The 18,000-nt window shown below is 37.8% G+C and overlaps 1 protein-coding gene across 6 annotated transcripts in view; it reads right to left on the bottom strand.

Annotated features, from left to right (window-relative positions):
- LOC105255092 overlaps window positions 1-18,000 on the bottom strand; it is a 360,332-nt gene that overhangs the window by 50,816 nt on the left and 291,516 nt on the right. For all 6 annotated transcript variants that reach the window (XM_011264178.3, XM_011264180.3, XM_011264185.3 and 3 more), the window contains one exon: window positions 888-1,181. In XM_011264178.3, the coding sequence (XP_011262480.1) occupies window positions 888-1,181 (294 nt within the window). The remainder of the gene's footprint in view (window positions 1-887; window positions 1,182-18,000) is intronic.

The raw sequence follows: 18,000 nt of genomic DNA, 5'->3' as shown, positions 1-18,000 counted from the left end.
CTGTCTATCTTATCGTTCTATCCGACATGCTTCGTGCTTCAACTAGAAAATGAACAGAATTTCGCACAAAGGGGTCACGCGCGCAGGGTATCTCGCTGTTTCGCGTTTCCGTATAATATTCGACGAGTCCTCGTCGACGAGCGCGGGAGGATTACGAGTACCGGGATGGTATTCGCTCCGGCCGCGATACGTAATGCGATTTGCGGTGTATTCGCCGCACAAAAGATTACCGCGGTGAGTTCCAACGAGCCATGTACACGGGATCTTGGACGCGCCCGGTAATACTTCCGCTGTCTAATGCGGAAGAAGGGCCCTTTCAACAGAAAGCAGTCTGAAGGTACTCGGGCTTATTGCTCTCTGCGTTATCTCGGGATCTCGTTGTATGCGGCACATAATAAAATCATATATAAGGGATGTGAGCTATCGTCTTCAAAGCTCAATCGTGATATTCATTAACGCGGTTTGTCTCGCGATCGAAATATCATATTAAATATAATAGATATAATTGGAATTACGTATTTTGCTTATTAAAATGAATATCTAGTGCATTATTTCTCACCTTTCAAATGTATCGACATATTTTTATTAATCAATTTAATTTTAATTAATAAAAAAAATTAATGAAAAGTTTTCCTTTCAAATATAAATTCCCTTTTCACGCTCACCAGTGAATATTAATAGAATTTTCTAGTTCTTTTTGCGATATTCTTATAAAAAGTGTGACCATTGTTAGAATCAGTGTACTATTTTTAAATCGTATTAATTGTATTCAATCATTAGCGCTCGGTGCAATTTTTGACGTCTGCACTCGACAAACGATTGCAATCAACAAACATTGAAAAATATGGTATACTCTCGCACTTTTTATTCGCAATGTTCGCACTTACCTGCGAATGACTCCAGACTTTCGGCTTCGGACTCGATCTTGCATTACTAGTCGCGTTCCCGCTTCCGGAATTGTTGGAAATGTTGCCGGGTGACGCGGTGGATTTGATGGACGGTTTTTGTGTTTTCTGTAACTGTGTAGCTACCGCTGTCGATGGAGTAGTAGTTCGTTGTTGTTGCTGTTGTTGCGTAGTTGTTTGTTGTTGTTGCTGTTGCGTTTGTTGCATAATCTGCTGGATGAGCTCCAGCTGTTGCTTCGTGAGGCCATCGTTGTTGGCACCGGGAGACGTGGCGCTCTACGAAATACATTTGACAGATGCTTCAGCAACAATTCTAAGTATACATTATATTAAAAGTACTTTTGAACATTGTCAATACGTAGAATCGAATCGTCTTATTCTTTCATTTTCAATTTCTATTAAATCCAAAATATCCTAATCTTTAATTCTTGAAATTTAAATTTTATTTTTATTTATATTTTTTTTTTAATTTCATATATAATATATAAAAAGCCATTATATCATTAGAAAGTGACAAATACATGTCATTATATCGCATTTATGTTGAAGAGCCGGAAGCCTGTTTGTATATTTGATCGAATCTAACCACAATCGGCGGATCTAGGTCTAATCCGGTCGTGATCGGTTGGCAATGTGGCCGCAAACCATAATCGATCATACCTTAATAGAACATAACGTAGTCTTAGTGTCCAAACCGAGCCGCGTTCTGACAATAGTCAAACCGATCGAATTTAATAATTTATCGAATCGCGATGTGAAATTACGAGCCCACCGCGTGGAGGTGCAATCTCGACATCCATTAAAACGAGCGCCGACTATAATTCTGTCCATAAACGCGCTGCAATAAACCGTAAATATATTGCGCGTCGATGTGTCGGTCAACCAGCGCGTGACTATAATTACGCATACGTGCACGTGACGCCTAGAGTATCGCGTGTAATCCGTCTTTGTGCCCTGTTAAAGCAGCTACCGTATATATACGTTGAACGTATCGCGCATGTAAAGACCACATCGCGTTGCAGACTACCATAATTTCCACTCGAAAATATTATGAGTGCACACGTGGGTAGAAAAAAGTTATTTTTAATACATCAATATTTCAATATATATAATTATATCAATTATATCAATAAAATATTAAATTAAAATATTTTATATTTTATATAGATTATATATTAAAATATGAAAAAAGAAAGTAAAAACGATTTTATATTTTCTTTTTATATCTATCCATTTCATTTTTATGTTAAATATGGTAAATCTATATCGCCGTGATAATATAGCATTTCCCAAATATATATTTATTTTTTAATACAGTTATTCTACGGATTTAAACGAGGAAAAAATAAAAAATGTTTTATTAGATCATTTTCGCATATTCTAAATAAGCGTGGTATTTTACGTATTACACTATGTGAAACTCGATGCATGACGTATACAAGCGGGTTACGAAAAAAAAAACGCGGAAATATCCGCGATCAACGTTCGCACCTGCATGCTTGCACCGCCGCGATACACGCTTTGTTTTACAATTCAACGATCGCGTATCCAGCGTCCTTTAATACTCAAAAGTATTACCGATTTTCCGATTTAACCCTTTTCGAACTTTTGTACACAGGATGCCAATGTGCAATGCAATGCACAAAAATTCCAGATGCGGGAGATACGATGTTCCAATTCGAATGACGATTTTCGATGACGAAGTACGGAAATCGCAGATACTATGCCACGGAATCCGATTTTTTTCAACTGCGCAAGAATGCAAAGTGAGGGATAACAAAAAGTATGCTCGCAATTTTTAATCAGACGGTCACCTCCGATAAGCTAGACATTGTTACCATAGTTTCCCTTCTAAAAAATAAATTACAATTTCTTCCGCGTAATCGCGACATAAATATTGTAAAATATATATCTGTTAAATAAAGAACCCTTAAATAATAAAAATAAAGTTTTTTTTTTCAATTACATTTTAAAATTGCTCACTCACAAAATTGTTTTATAAAACACAATAAACTTGACATATATTTATTATGCATTTGTTCTAATTTAATTTTTACAATTTATCATAATTATTATTTGATATTTATTACATTCATAATATATATTTTTAATGGTAATAAAATGTAATATTACTTATATGTCTATAATCACGGCCAATAAGCTGAAAAATTAAAAGTCCGCCAATCGTAAATAGCCCAATCGATAGGCGACTTTAATTATCATCAGCCGGGTTTCCAGCGAGGTCGACTAAAAGCGTAGATTGCGGACAAAGGAATTTATTTTGTTCGCGCGCTTATTTCGTTTACTTCGCGCGACAAAATGAGAACGAGCGGCGCGGCGCGAGATAATTGCGTCGCGAGGGGTACCGCTAATCAGTTTTACACGTTGATATGACGATTGCATGTACGGAACGACACGACAGTCGCCCGTTCGTTCGCGAGTGTGTTTCCGGCCGGCCGGGCGAATTGAACCGTCGATTAAAATTGGATTTGTTAATTACTGCAGGGAACCCGTTGGCGGTAGCCAACGGCTCCGATCCGGCTCATACCTTATTAAACCTTCATTTCGTAATTCCCACGCTGCCGTTTGTCATCGTCGTAATCAGCGGATGCTCCATGTCTCGTCGACGAGCGATGCTTACAAAAGAGCGTCGCGTTTGCGTTTTTCCCGATACTCGCGAGAGACAAAGAATTATTCGCTCTCTCACTCGAGAATTTTAAGATATTACTTTTCTTGTCGCGTATCATGTTTGTGAGCGCGTGATGATTTCCCGTCGATAATTAACTATTTGATTACCGCTAGAATCTCGCAAATACCGAGTGCCCGCATTCGCATGTAATCGATTGCCTGGGAGCGAGATAGTATTTGTAAATATCCGCGCGAGCAACGACGCCCGTTGACGGCCGTTGATATAATATGCGCTAATGTTTCCGCTTTATTCATGAGAGTTTGAGGATATTAATCTCATATTGTGTTTTTCAGCACGCTCTTGCTTTTCAATTCTTCAATTTGTTACCATCCCCGCCCGAAACGCTCGTTCCGTATCAATAATTACGCGCATTAGTCGCATAATTACAAAAACACACTCATTACACCGAAACGTTACGTTAATTGACGCGGGCGTTTATTAAAATACGCGCTCTTTAACTATAAATATTTATTTTTGCCGGGATATTGTGATGCACATATCGCGATTCACAATGTATTGACGCGTTTTATGCATATTATTATGCATGTTATTTCTCGATGCAAACTATGCGCATGTTTTTCCATCCTCATATATATAATTTCCATCATATATACAAATTTTGTGGTTATCTTAAATAATAATCAAATTTTGTGGTTATCTTAAATAATAATCACAAAATCTACACATAGATATTAGAAATTATATTCACTTATAACCATGTTGCATAAATTGGTATCTGTACTTTTAATTGTCGCACAATCGTATTACCAAGTTCTCCATCAAGTTTTCCACCATTGATATTTTAGCATCGCTACAAACTTTTATTATGCCATTATGCAAAAATCGAATGCCTCGGATATTCGCGGCTTAATTAAAGAGATACCGTCTTTGCGATAAAAGAGCGCAGACATATATTTAGACTCATTCGCGACCGCGACGTCCGGATCATCCCGTTCCTGGATGGTACGCTTGCTTATCATAGCATCCCCGTATGTCGCGATCGCCATTTGTACGGCATACAAAACGCGCGTTTCCCGAAAACGGTACCATGACGGCCGCGCATTTGTCAACGGCGAGTCCACGGTCGTCCGGAGCGTCTGCGAAACTTCGGTGTGTTATCTCACGGGCGTATATTCGCTCGTCTGACAAATCGCCGCTCGGAATGGGGAGAGAGGCGAGAAGGTCGTTTCTCGAAACTCTCACCCTCTCGTCCTAGAACCTTCCCCAGATCTCTCGCCCTCCCTTTCTCTCAACATGAGCTTCCCTCGCGCGTCCTTGGCATTCTCGCGCGATTCTCACGCGAGAATCGCATTATTTTTCCCGTCCGCTCTTTCTCTCCGGCGTGTCCTGACCCTCTCGTTCATCATCGTCTTCGCCTACCGACGAGGACCCGACCCACTTTCTTCGATACGTCCTATTTCTCTTCTCGCACGAGAGAAGAATAGTTTGATATCATTATTCAAACATCTATGTTCGCGGCTTTCACGATTAAGCATTCTGTACGATTAATTCTTTAATCTGAGCGGCTCCATAAAAACTAATAAAATTCAAGCATCGAGTTGCCGATTCTACATAGAAGTAAATCATAGAATAATTTCGTTTATACATTTTTGGCACAACTTGTAAATATTTACATATCATGAGTTAAGAATCGTGAACATTGTTTTACGCATGCAAATCTGTTGCACAATTATAATTATACGTATAATAAATGGATTCATGTCGACAGCAAAAATAGAGAAGGTATTATGCGCCCATCACTTTATTTCTTTCAATATTCTACTCGACACAAAAGAGCTAATATCGATTGAAATAGATACAGTTGAGCGATATATTCCGATATTACATGATTTATAATATCGTACGTTCGTAAACTTGCTAAAAACTTCATCCATCATAAATATTCGACGAACCGATAAAAAAGCATATTAATCAGGATTTATAATTGTAAGCTTTCTCCTCGAATAAATAATAAAAATAGACGTGGCCTTTCTTTATCAATATTTTATTAGTGTACGAAGCACCCGTCTATGTGTAGGGTGCCTCGTTTTTATGAGCTTCTCACACTTGCTACCACCGACTGACATGTATATGACTCGATGCGAAATATATGTGAACGCACAAATAAATGGAATTTTGCCTATAACGCCTTTTTACCGTGTCGTTATATAATATAACGGAATGTGAATGCGTAATATAGGGTGCGAAAACCTACTTACACCCTCATTTTCTCTGTAAGCTGCATTATCACTCCAATGCGATTCAGAATAATAATAATAAATGATATAATACGGATCCGAATAGCGAATTCGAAAATCCAAACACGAATCTTCAATTGAAAATTTTACAATTTAAAATAAAAATGTGAAAATAAATATATGATTTGAAAAATACAACACAAGCATTATAATAAAAGAATTAATATGTAAATATAAAATATAAAGAAGAGAAGATACAAACATGTTCGCATTACGTAAGAAATATAAGTAATATGCGAGAATATAAGTAATATGCACATATCCTATAAAAAATGCATTTTGTTAATTTAAAATAGTATACACAAAATATATACTCGCGATGTATTCACAGAATACGAGGAATATTAATACGTGACAGTGTTACGGAAATGTTGTCAAAACAGATTATAAATTCTGATGAGAGGGAAGAATGAAAATACTTCGTGTTATAAAATAATTATGCCAGAATGAGGTTCCGATATATTGATGTCCGATATTTCCTCATGATTTCAACATAATTTAATTGTCTGCTTCCATCTGGCGTTGTAATAAAAAATCGATGCACATGCCATTGTACTCAGCCTCGTTAGCGATATTAATTATTATTTTCAGATATAAGGATTTTCGATTGACCATCGTCATTTTCTATATTTTAACGTGAATTTTCTCGATATGCAGTTTCCCGCAAACTCTCAATGAGAAAAAGAAACAGTCTCTAAATTATTTCGACCGTTCTTCGCGCATTCTTGCGAGAAACGAGGGAGTCTCTAAATACAACTGGTAACATCGTGCCTCGTAAATCGTAAAATCTTTCGCATAAATAAAATATTCGTCGTTCGCGACAGAACTCAGCTGGGAGAAGGATAACGAAGTGTGGCGAGGGAAGAGGACGGGAAAGGTCATAGCCCTCCTCTTTTCCGAAATTAAATTAATTAAGCCAGATTATCTTGGATGTAAAAAAAACTTCAATACGGCGGACGTAACCGGGCAACTTTTCCAGCTCTACGTCGACGACGACGACGCCGACGACGACGATGAAGACGACGGCAGGGTCGAAGGAACGGGAAGAAAAAAAGAGAGAAGGAAGCTTTCTCGCCGTATACTTTTAATTCGCTTAGGCGATCCGCGTACGGACCGTTTTAAAGCCGACGTGAACGGTCTTATTACGGTGCGAAGGCAAGTGTTAAAATCTCCCTGCGCGCTCACATGTTTTCGTCGCCGACCGTCAATTTTCATCCCAAAGTTTTTCCGTTTTCCGATAAGACGCGTGATCTTCCTTCTTGCGAGCCACCTTCATCCCCTCGCCTTGAACTTTCCTAGTCAAGTCCCGCCGCTCCTCAACCGCGATGAGCAGCTCCCACTTTCTCCCGAGACGACGCACTTCGACGAGATAACTTTTCTCGCTTCTTGTTTCTCGCCATTGAGTTTTCGTGGTGTAGTATCTTGGCGATTCTACAGCGCTTTAAAGACGAGCAACGAGAAGCGCGAGATTGGAACGGTAATGATATTTTGTTTCGGTTTTGTTGTCGGGAAAGCAGATAGATAAGCTTTAGCAGGAGCGACGGAGATTATGCGTTAATATTCGTATTACAATATCTTCGTAATAAAGAAAAATTATGGTGTGTTTTATGTTTCAGAGCTTTGACAACGTCCTAAGAGAATCCTAAAAATGATTTTTTTTAGATTGCAATATAAATCTCTATTTTTTATCTTTTCTTTTCTATTTTTCAATATTCTTGTTTAATTTTCCTTTTCTATTTTTCAATATTCTTGTTTAATTTTTTAGATAATACCTAATGCTACACATATAATTCTTTTTTTTTTTCATTTTAATTAATTAAACTAAAAATCATTGGTTGTTCATCCTTCCCAAGAATTTTATAAGAATTTCATCAAGCAATATTTTTAACATGACTAAAAATCGATTCATCTTTTGTTCATGTTATAAACTTTTAAAAAGTGCAGAGTAGTCAAGACGCTCGAGAATTCCAGAGATCCAGCATGTCGTTGTCATGCGTTTAATTAATAGTCGGTTTATCGACTTCGTATCAACGCGTTGCCGTTAAACGAATCATTATAAAATCTCGTCTCTCGCTCAAGATCTTGCAGCAACGAAATACACGGTAATCCGCAACAAAAGTTTGTTCGTTAGCTCGTTCGTCGAAAGTTTTCTCCGTCTTGGATTTTCCCTCGCCGCCGCCGTCGTCATTGTTGTTTCACGTTGCCGACGGGCAAACCCGATCGAGAGACTCTGCCGACGATTTCGCCATCAGAGTAAGAACTGACAGTTGAAAGCCTGCAGAGCACGCAGGCTGCGGCGATCTAAATTGCCTAAATCAGGCTTGCGAGGCGCGCTGCGCGTGTAACACGCTTGCAATGGGACATTCGATCGACTGTCACGGGCCTAATTGCAATATCGTTCGGAGCTTGGCATTCGAAACTGGCATTAAAGCGGGGTTCTATTTCGATCCCGATATCGAGAAATCAGCGTCTCTCATCAATCGGTGCGACGCATCGAAAAAGAAAAAGAGGAAGAACTGTCTCCTGTCAGTTAAAAATTATTAACTCAAATATAAATGCAAGACATTCATTATATTTTTATAGTGCTCCAAATTTGTTACGCAGTTTGCTATTTGTTTGTATAAATTTCTCAATGCTAAATTGCTCAATACTTTTTTTCTTTTTACACGAAAGACTACTTTCCACTGTTTTCACCCGCAAATTCCTCAGAGAAGCGACGACGCGGAGGAATCCGCATTCGCAAGGACGGTAAGATGCGAAACTAATGCTAAACCGGAAACCCATTGATCCTACGGCAGCCACGGAAGTTGGTCGGGCGCGGAGCGAAAGAAGGAAAATTTGAAAAGCAAATTCACACTGCCTCCGGTCGCGCGAACATCAGCGTCGCCGTTGTTCGCCGGCGGGCGGAATCCCAAAGTACGAAAACTCAATAAGATGATCTCGATCCAGTTACACATCGCGTCGGTCCAAGTCACTGCTCTACTCCCTGCGAGAACGCGCGTACTTATTCCTTTTTTTGCCGAAACCGCGCGCGGGATAGAAAGTTTTCCTCCCTTTTCTCTTCCTCTCCCACCCCCGGGTAGTCGCCGCGCGATTTTCTAACTTTATTCGTTCCCTCGCCGGCGAAGATAATAAAATCACCGACCGCGATATCTGGGACGACAACGGCGAGCGAAACTCGTAACCGCAAAACTGATTCACGATGGATCGCGCGATGGATTCCGTTAACTCATCCGGAACACGATTAAACGCCGAATCAATTAGCGATTGTATCGATCTCTCGTTTCGCGCGATCTAATCGCGAAAAAGCGGGAGCATGCTTCCTCTTCATGCATGTATAATCTACTTTTGGAAAATTTTATCGAAAGAAACGACATTACAAAGTACAAATAGATTACTCGAGTAATTTTGAGCTATAAAATCGACTTAATTGTGCATTATAAATCCTCTATTATAAAATATTTATGTCAATTACATTAGTTTTGATCCAAATGACAGCAGGATATGTCGGTTTGAAACACGCTGTATAAAGTATACGTCAATTCGTTTATGTCGTAAACTCGTTAATTTAACGAAGTGCAGCCTCGTATCCGTGATGAGGCGAGATCCCTTGTTTTATTTAAAGAGAAAAAAGAGAAGAGCACATGTACATGTGATAGGATCACGAACAGTACGTTTAATTTAATTTCGACATTTTGTCATGGAAAATGAAAAATATGGATTCTAGCGTAGGATTAATTTCGACGGCGATCGATCCAAGATCTTTTTACAACCAAGAACGAAACGAATATCCCTCTCGATTTTTTCTTCTCTTCGAGTGAAAACTCATCGCTTGATTTTTCGTTTAAAGGTTCGCTTTCTTTCCAGCATCGAAATAGAAATAAAATTCTTTTATTGATATTAATTCGTATTTAACTCTTACGTATATTTAACTCTTTACGGATTAATAACACTATCTAGTATATTTCGATTTATATTATACAAAATTTAAAAATATTTTTCCCATTATTTGTTACCAACTTTTTGCGTTGCAAAATTGTTTTACAAGGGATTTTAATATCGTTGATATTAAGCATTCTCTCAAGTTCAGTACGCGACATTATGATAGCGATCATAATCCGATACGACAATTTGCGTCGCGATGTGACGAGTTCGCAAACTTTATGGATCATTCTGTGGAGAAGAAACGATGGCAGTGATGTGTCAGGAGAAAACACGCGACGATATATAGGTGCAGACAGTCTTGTGACATAAGCAGAAATATAATATATTACTTAGACGCGACATCGGAATGGCGCGTCCGGTTTCACACAACGGGTGTGATATTTTATAATTTATAGAGCAGCATTTATATACCGCGGAGTTTAGTTATAGTTTGCCAGGCTAGTGCCATGGATCCTTTCCATTTTCCCCACCTCGTCTCTTTTGTCGAAGGGATCGCGGAGACGTGTTTTACGTGAGAGTGCAGGTGCTCGCTCCCACGTAGACGCAAATCCAGAAGCGCACCGGCGTGCTATACATCAGGGTTTCTCAACTTAATGCTTCAACGATCGATATCGACTCTCGTTCAAGCTACAAGAGCTTCCTAGAAAGATTCATAATGATATCACCTCAACTCGATAATCTTTGTTAAAATAATAAATATACATTACTCTTTTTGTTTAGTATTGTGACATGAGTACTTTGATAGATCTTAGATATATAAGAAAAAATTATGAATCGTTCATATTTTCCATGTTTATACGTATTTCGAAAGATCTACATAAATAGCATACAACGATCTTTGATATAGACATTCGATAAAATTGAGAAACGCTGCGCACGATGCCGCAAAACGTTTTGTACATCTACGCGTTCCTCTTACGCCCCGGGATACGATCTATGCTCCGAGATTCAGATCTCCAATTAGCTGTATATCAAGTTGAAGGGTGAACGCTGAACACAATCATCCGATTCTGCCTTCCACTGAATGCGTGGGTGTGTGCGCAAAGAAGATTATCATGATTGCGCATGAATGACGCATTTAGAATTGTTAGAGAGAATTCTCGTTCTATATTAGAAATTCGAGTTAATTTGAAAGATATTTCTTTGACGTTTAAAAATACACGTAAAGAGAGAGCCATATTTATCAAAGTATTGATATATGCGCGAATTGAAAAATAGAACAAAAAAAAATAGAAAATACGTAAAGTTTGCAATATTTTTCATTAACTTACACAAAAGAAAATTATGTTTAACGTAGAATTGCTGTTGTTTCCCACGTAGGATCATTTTAACAAGTAAAATTAGTTGTTCCGTTATTGTTATTGTTATTATTACCTATATCAAACTAACTTACCGCGGCAGTTTGCAATTTGAACAGTATTTGCAAATGTGAGTCCAGTTCGCATTTCATTTTAACTTCAGAGAATATTAAATATTTTACATTTTCGATGTACAAATGTACAAATTTATAATACAGTTCCGAATTTGATATAAACATATTACAGCGCTCTTATTCGTTTACTAATTGTTATTATGTTTCACGAGAGACTAAGCGCGCAAACTGAGATTTCGATCTCCAATTAAATATACCAATTGGATGTGTGTAGATTTCTCTTCTCAGATTTCTTATCTATGCATGCTTTAAATTAAGCATATAAGCATAATTTTGTTAAAAAATGAGAATTGGAGAAATGATATCGCAACTAACTGAGAAGTAATTGTCGGCAAAAGAATGTAATTGATAAAAATAAATAAAAATTAATATTTACGATAGACAGATGTTATATTTATGATAAGTACATCGCGATTGCATTAAAGAAGAGATTTCTCGGACAAAAGAGATTTCTCGATGTTAATATTTCTCTTCTAAACGTGAGGCGAATAATTTTCCACTACGAACGAAATCTCTCCGTCTTTCATTGTTGGACGATCGCGATGCATCTGCCCACGCATACATTCGTCTGCACGATATTAACCTCGCGGACACGAGGAGCGGCCCGGACTGCGACCCGTTTCAAAGCGAGAGACGGGCACTCTGACGAGTCGAGATTTCGATCTCTAATTAGCTGTATATCAAATGAACGCGCTCACCCTGGGTCCACTTGAACACGAAACACGCTACCGTGTTGCGTCGTGCGCGCGCATGCATCTCATACATCCCGTACAAACATATATGTCATCTCTGTTTACGTCGCGTCTTCTCGCGCCGTCTCATTCGACATTGGCGCATTCGTCCCAGTCCTGTTGACTTTGATTTGTAACGGACACGTCGCGATCACCGGATGAACGGACATGATGCCAGCAGAGATCGTTGGGATGATTAACAGAGGGGGAACGAATACCCATGTCCGTCCGGATTTGATTTCGAATTCTGAACATGAAATACATGATAGTGTCACGACGAAAGAAAATGTCAATCGTAACGATAGGAGGAAAAGATAGAATTGCGCAATACATCATGCAAATGTTCGATAACCGCGCAAAGCGCTGTAAAAGATAGTAATTTTTTTTGCGCAAACAATATATACGTAGAGATTAAAATTATGAGAACAAGTTAATTATTTTAAAAACTGCCGGCTACGTGAGCGACTTTGTAAATCGCGCAACGTCGACGCCGCTAGAGAACGGGATGAAAAGGGCCAGAGGGTCCAAACTCGAAACTCAGACGGTGCTACGTGACTTAGAAGTTTAGCGCGCTGAAGAAAATATGATTCAATTTTCCTCGGGGCGTCCCGAGAAGAGCGCGTGCCATCATTTTTGAAAATGATATTCTACGTGCAGCGGAACACACATTTCGTGCGCGCGCCGAGAACGTACGTTTAAAAGAATTGAAGATGATAAATCTCTCTCGGTATATAATGGTCGCGAGCATGAAAGGGGAGACGTTATTACGTCACGGAACTAGTCTCGTTCCACGAAGTCATTAAAACGATTTTCCGAACGCGTCGCGCTAACGGCATTCATCTGTCAAATTTTCGTTTATTTCCGAAAGCAGATGCAGAAACTATCCCAACGTGTTTTTACGACGTGCCAGGATACGATGTAGCGGATAAGGAGAAACTACTTGTGCGAGAACGAGAATAACAATGGAAAATGACCTCCGACCACGAAAGACAATCTTTGTTGGACACACGTCGGGCGGCGACGATCCAATTTCCGTCGAGATACACTTTTACCTAACCGACGCAGCTCTCCATATGATGGATACTCAAAAAGCCTTTCACATCGGTATACAGAATTTTATCGTTTACTGATGCAATTTTCATCGAAATGCCTTATCGGCGCAACGATGTGCGGAACCGCCATATATCATTACGTGGACTTTTACTACGATCATGTATACCCTCCAAGTTTTGACGCTTCGAGTCAGCTACTTTTTATCGTCTACTTGAAGCGTGCGCATCATCAAGCTGCTCGAAATAAATTTGTAAAGGGTCGCGTTTTTCCGTAAAAGCTATAAACAGACTCTTTTCTTAGATCACCTACAGAAAAATATACATATATATATAAACGATACGTCTATTTTTTTAATTAAATATCGATTTCGTATTGTCTAACCTTTTTCATTTATGGATTTATGTTTCATTAAGAAGCGCATAATTTAATGCATTTTCATAAATTACTCAATTTCCAAGTTTGTATACAGTTGAATTAAAAAAAATATTAATATCATTAATTAAACTTGCCAAAAATAATAACTTTGTCTCTCTTTGAAAATAAAAAAATTATAAAATTTCTCTTCATTTAATACACACATTAGCTTTTGCTTTTGTTCAAAATATTAAATAATTTATAATATAAAGAGATACGCGATTTATTATAATATTTAATATAATATAGCGCTCACATATCTCCAAATCTACTTCATTCAGTGGAAAAGCGCAGACACAAGTCAGCCGTTAAACCGAAGCATTACTACTTGCGTAATGCATCATCGGTCGCGATAAATACATCAAAGGACTATCCGATATGAATACCGCGGCAAGAACGGCTTCCTCCTCTATCGCTTGTGCCGAATCTTCCGAGGGAACGGAACTACAAGAGGGACAACTGTAAGTTCGAAGCCAGGAACGTAAAGGAGAAATTGGAAGGCGAAGCCTTCGAGTGGCTTAAGCTCGTCGACGGTTAACAAGTTCTCGTCGAGGATCTCTCCGGTCGTCTCCGGAGCCAGTGTAGGCTCTGTCTCGAGAGGACATGGCACGGAGTAAATATACTTTAGGTAGATGTACGTCGTAGAAAACGCTTGTTCACGATGTTGAAACACACACTCATCCTAACTCGCGGTAAGTCGATCGAAAACTCGGTGCGTAAACTACGGATATTGTGTCCGTGTTAAATTGCATATCTACTGGAAGTCGAGATAAACTATTTAAATAAATTACATTCAACTTTACCGTGCGTCTAATAGCACAAAATACATAGTCCGCTTTGCCCATATTCTCTCCTTCTTGCATTGTCATATTTAATGAATACTCTTTTAACGCAGTTCTTTATTTATCATTAGAGAAAGAGAACAACGTGCGTAAATTATCTCTTCAACAAAAAAATGTAGAGAAACATTAACGTGTATATTTATCATCATTAGTAGAGAAGAACATTTTATGAGACCATGGGCAAATAAACTTCCTACGTAATTAGCAAAAATTCTCCGACATGTTACGTGTTTACGATATCTCAGCTGCTAGATTTGGAAATATTTCAGTTGAATGAAAATTTAAGCTTTTGAGATACGCAGCGTACGATTTTCAATCTCGTTAGCGATTCTTCTGGAAATCGCTATCACGAGATTGCGAAATTCGCGATCGCGAGAAAAGAGCCGCGAGAGGGTAGGTATAAGCCACAGCGTGGAAATTTCATTTCGCGGCTCGTCCGACTCCGGCAAATATTATCGTAAATTTCCGCCTTGGCGTATCACCTGCGGTTCTCCGTCGCCCCTTATCTCCGCCCCCATTCCCCTCTTTCCTGCGCACCCCGGAGAAATATTTCTTTCCTTCAGGCCGATAAATCAACGCGGTCCGTTCGACACGACGGTCATCAATAACGGTAGTGCTTAGGCTTTTTCTGTGCAGCACTCGCGCCGGAATATCGAAAGCCTCTACGGACATATACAGCACGGCGTTTCGCATGTGTGTGCATCGCCGTAGCGATGTAACGATCTCTCTTTCTCTTTCTCGCGCACGAGAGGAGTGCATGCGCAGCTTCGAAAAACTTGCTACCGCGTGCAAGTTTAATGGCTCGGAACGGCGTTGCGCCAAGTTGCAAGGGCTCGTTTATTTTTCACAGACAGGCAACCATGGCCCTTTCGCAAGAGGTGAAAAATTATCCAGTGGACCTTGCCAGGAATTAAAAATTGTATTATCGACGCGCGAGCAAAAATATTTACGATATATTTATTTATTTGAAATTTTATGAAAGATATTTATTTTATGAAAGAGCCGTTTATATAGCATTTAATTTGGATCCAAGTGGCCTCGACAATTTAAAAGAATCTTGCGTATTCGTTATTATGCCGGACATTGCAGATAAGAACGTTCGCGTGGCGATCATTTGTGTCGACTTCATTCAGTAAAAGAGCCCAGATATAAATCAGCCAGAGTACTAAAGCAGAGTAAGGGATATTACGCTCGTAATTCTGTTAAGATTGCAAAGGCATGATACATTCTCTCTTAGAAAAGAAAGTACGAACCGACAATTTCGTCTGGAAATTCAATGACTCAAATGTGAAAAAGTTAAAAATTATGAGAAATTAATCGGGGAAAACGATTGAAGGTGAAAATAAAATTTTATTTAAAAGAAGATACGATTTTCTCTCTTAAAATTAAATCTTTCTAAATCAAGAATATATTTATCGTCTATTTAAAAATTTGTAATCATATTTCATCGTTTTTATTATAAAAAGAGAAAGAAAGAAAGAAAATGATATCAAAATTTATATCGTATGATTATATGGTTCTGTAAACATTCAGAATCATTCTTAGCATTTTTCATAATTATATTTTTTCTATCAATTTAAAAATTAATAAATAACAATATTAATTATTCCTTCCAGTTAGAAATTAGTCAATAATAATTAATACCATAATTACTTTTGTTATTAATAATATGCTAAATATTTGGCGTGTTTTGTAGCGTCCGAAGTATATAATTACATAATAATTAATATTATCAAAGTAGAAGTAGAGACAGAAATATCGCCGGTAGAGGAAGATTAACTAAATGAAACTACCAGAAAAGTTCGAAAGCAGGAAAGCGGTGTATAAATATTGTACGTCGGACGAAATATCCGGTGTTAGCTTAATAATTTAAAAACTTCGTACTATGGTTCTAAATATTAAAGTTCTGACGAGGCCAATTAAACATGAAATAGTCCAACCAAAAAGGACTACGAGGCAATATATGTTACAAAGTTTCTCGTTATTACTGGGCCAATACATATATCGATCTAATTTCTAAAAGCAAACTCTCGAAGCGAAAAATCGTTTATCCCTTTTATTATAATAATGTCTATCATAAATGTTACGAGAACATGTAACATGTATTTTTGTAGCAGAATCTGGATTATCCCCCATTATAGCGTATACTATTTCCAATATGTAAACAAGAATTTAATAATAGTTGATTCTAACCTTCAAATTTAATACTTTTCAGTACATTTCAGTAATTTCAGCAATTGTGAGATTCGTGCCACAATAGAATTGATTGTGCTGACATTAAATGAGAATCAAATTATCACAAAAATCGAATTATTTTCAAAATTGAAGACTTTTTTTCGTCATTTAGCCGCGTCGACAAGAAACTAACTTTATCGAGTATCGTAAATGCATATTGGTTTGCATGCACGATGCAATAATCACGGATGCACGGAATTCGTTGCATGCGTACCGCATAATGTGAAATTCCATAATAATTAAAATCGAATACCGTTGTAAAGAGAGACAGAGAGAGAAGGCAAGATAGAGAGAGAGGGAAACTTGTTTTCAACTTGAAATACTATATCGGCGACGCGCAATTAATTAGAACCGCAGCGGCGACTCCAAAGTCGCATAAATCGATTCAAAGATGCTCGTAAATCAATCTTCGAGATTTAGTCTTTCGCAGTTGTTCGACCCAGTTTTCACTAAGAGAATGATTAGATAACTCTTTTTGTATGGACAGCTTAAAATATATGACAAATTGAATAAACACGTCGAACAAACATTTGATAAATATTTCGCATTAATCGAAGATAAGAATATTTGTTTAAACGAATAAAAAAAGGGAAACAAAATATTTTCAAAAAAATTAATCTTTCGTTGAAAAGAGATATGTTCTACTGTGTACTGTTATAAAAATACATGCAAGAGGTTTTAATATTTTATACACAAGGCTCAAATATGAAAACCTTTTATGTTATTAATATCCGCTGAAGTATTCATAGAATGTTAAATCTATGCAGTGTTTATTTCAAAAATATATTGTAAAAAATGGCTTTTGAATATACCGCATACCAAATGGCTTTCTGAAATGGCGATCGCGCTGCGTTTTCGAATCCAAGCGGGTGCAGCGGACATGTACATTAACTGTATGCAGTTATACGAGATCCTTTTCCATGGTATTTCGTTGTAATAGCAAGCGCGTATTACCAGGCATATTTCGTATGAGATTTGAAATTCCATGATTCTTTGACGTCATTACGCTCATCAAAGATCCGTCGGAAAATTCGCGAGAACGATATCATCAAGATTAAATTCCGTAATTCTCACAGAAACAAATATTTGCACAACTGAAAATCACGCTGATGGCAGTGTGCCTCGTAATTGGCCACGAATGTACGGATGAGTACTTTTTCGCATACGTTCATATTTTGATGGGATGAAAAAAAAAAGTATAAAATAAATCTGCGAAATCGACATTTTTGTCACGTTATGCAAGACTAGTTGCGCGCGAATTCAATTTTTCAATTCCCAATGATAAACGAGTAAGATAAATCGTTTTTCTATTTAACTTAATATTTTTCAAAAAATGGATATGGTTGCATGCAATCGGTGATGTAAATGTCAGCACATTCGTAGAGATTTATATCGCAATAATATTAATATTGCAGCGATTACATCGCTTTAAATTTTGACGAGGAAAATCTCAACACATCGAATTTTTAAATTACTTCCGCTATAAATTAATTCTA

Source organism: Camponotus floridanus, unplaced genomic scaffold, assembly GCF_003227725.1.
Source record: "Camponotus floridanus strain SB8 unplaced genomic scaffold, Cflo_v7.5 scaffold13, whole genome shotgun sequence".
In the NCBI taxonomy this organism is placed as follows: domain Eukaryota; kingdom Metazoa; phylum Arthropoda; class Insecta; order Hymenoptera; family Formicidae; genus Camponotus; species Camponotus floridanus.
This window is presented reverse-complemented; position numbering and strand designations above follow the sequence as displayed.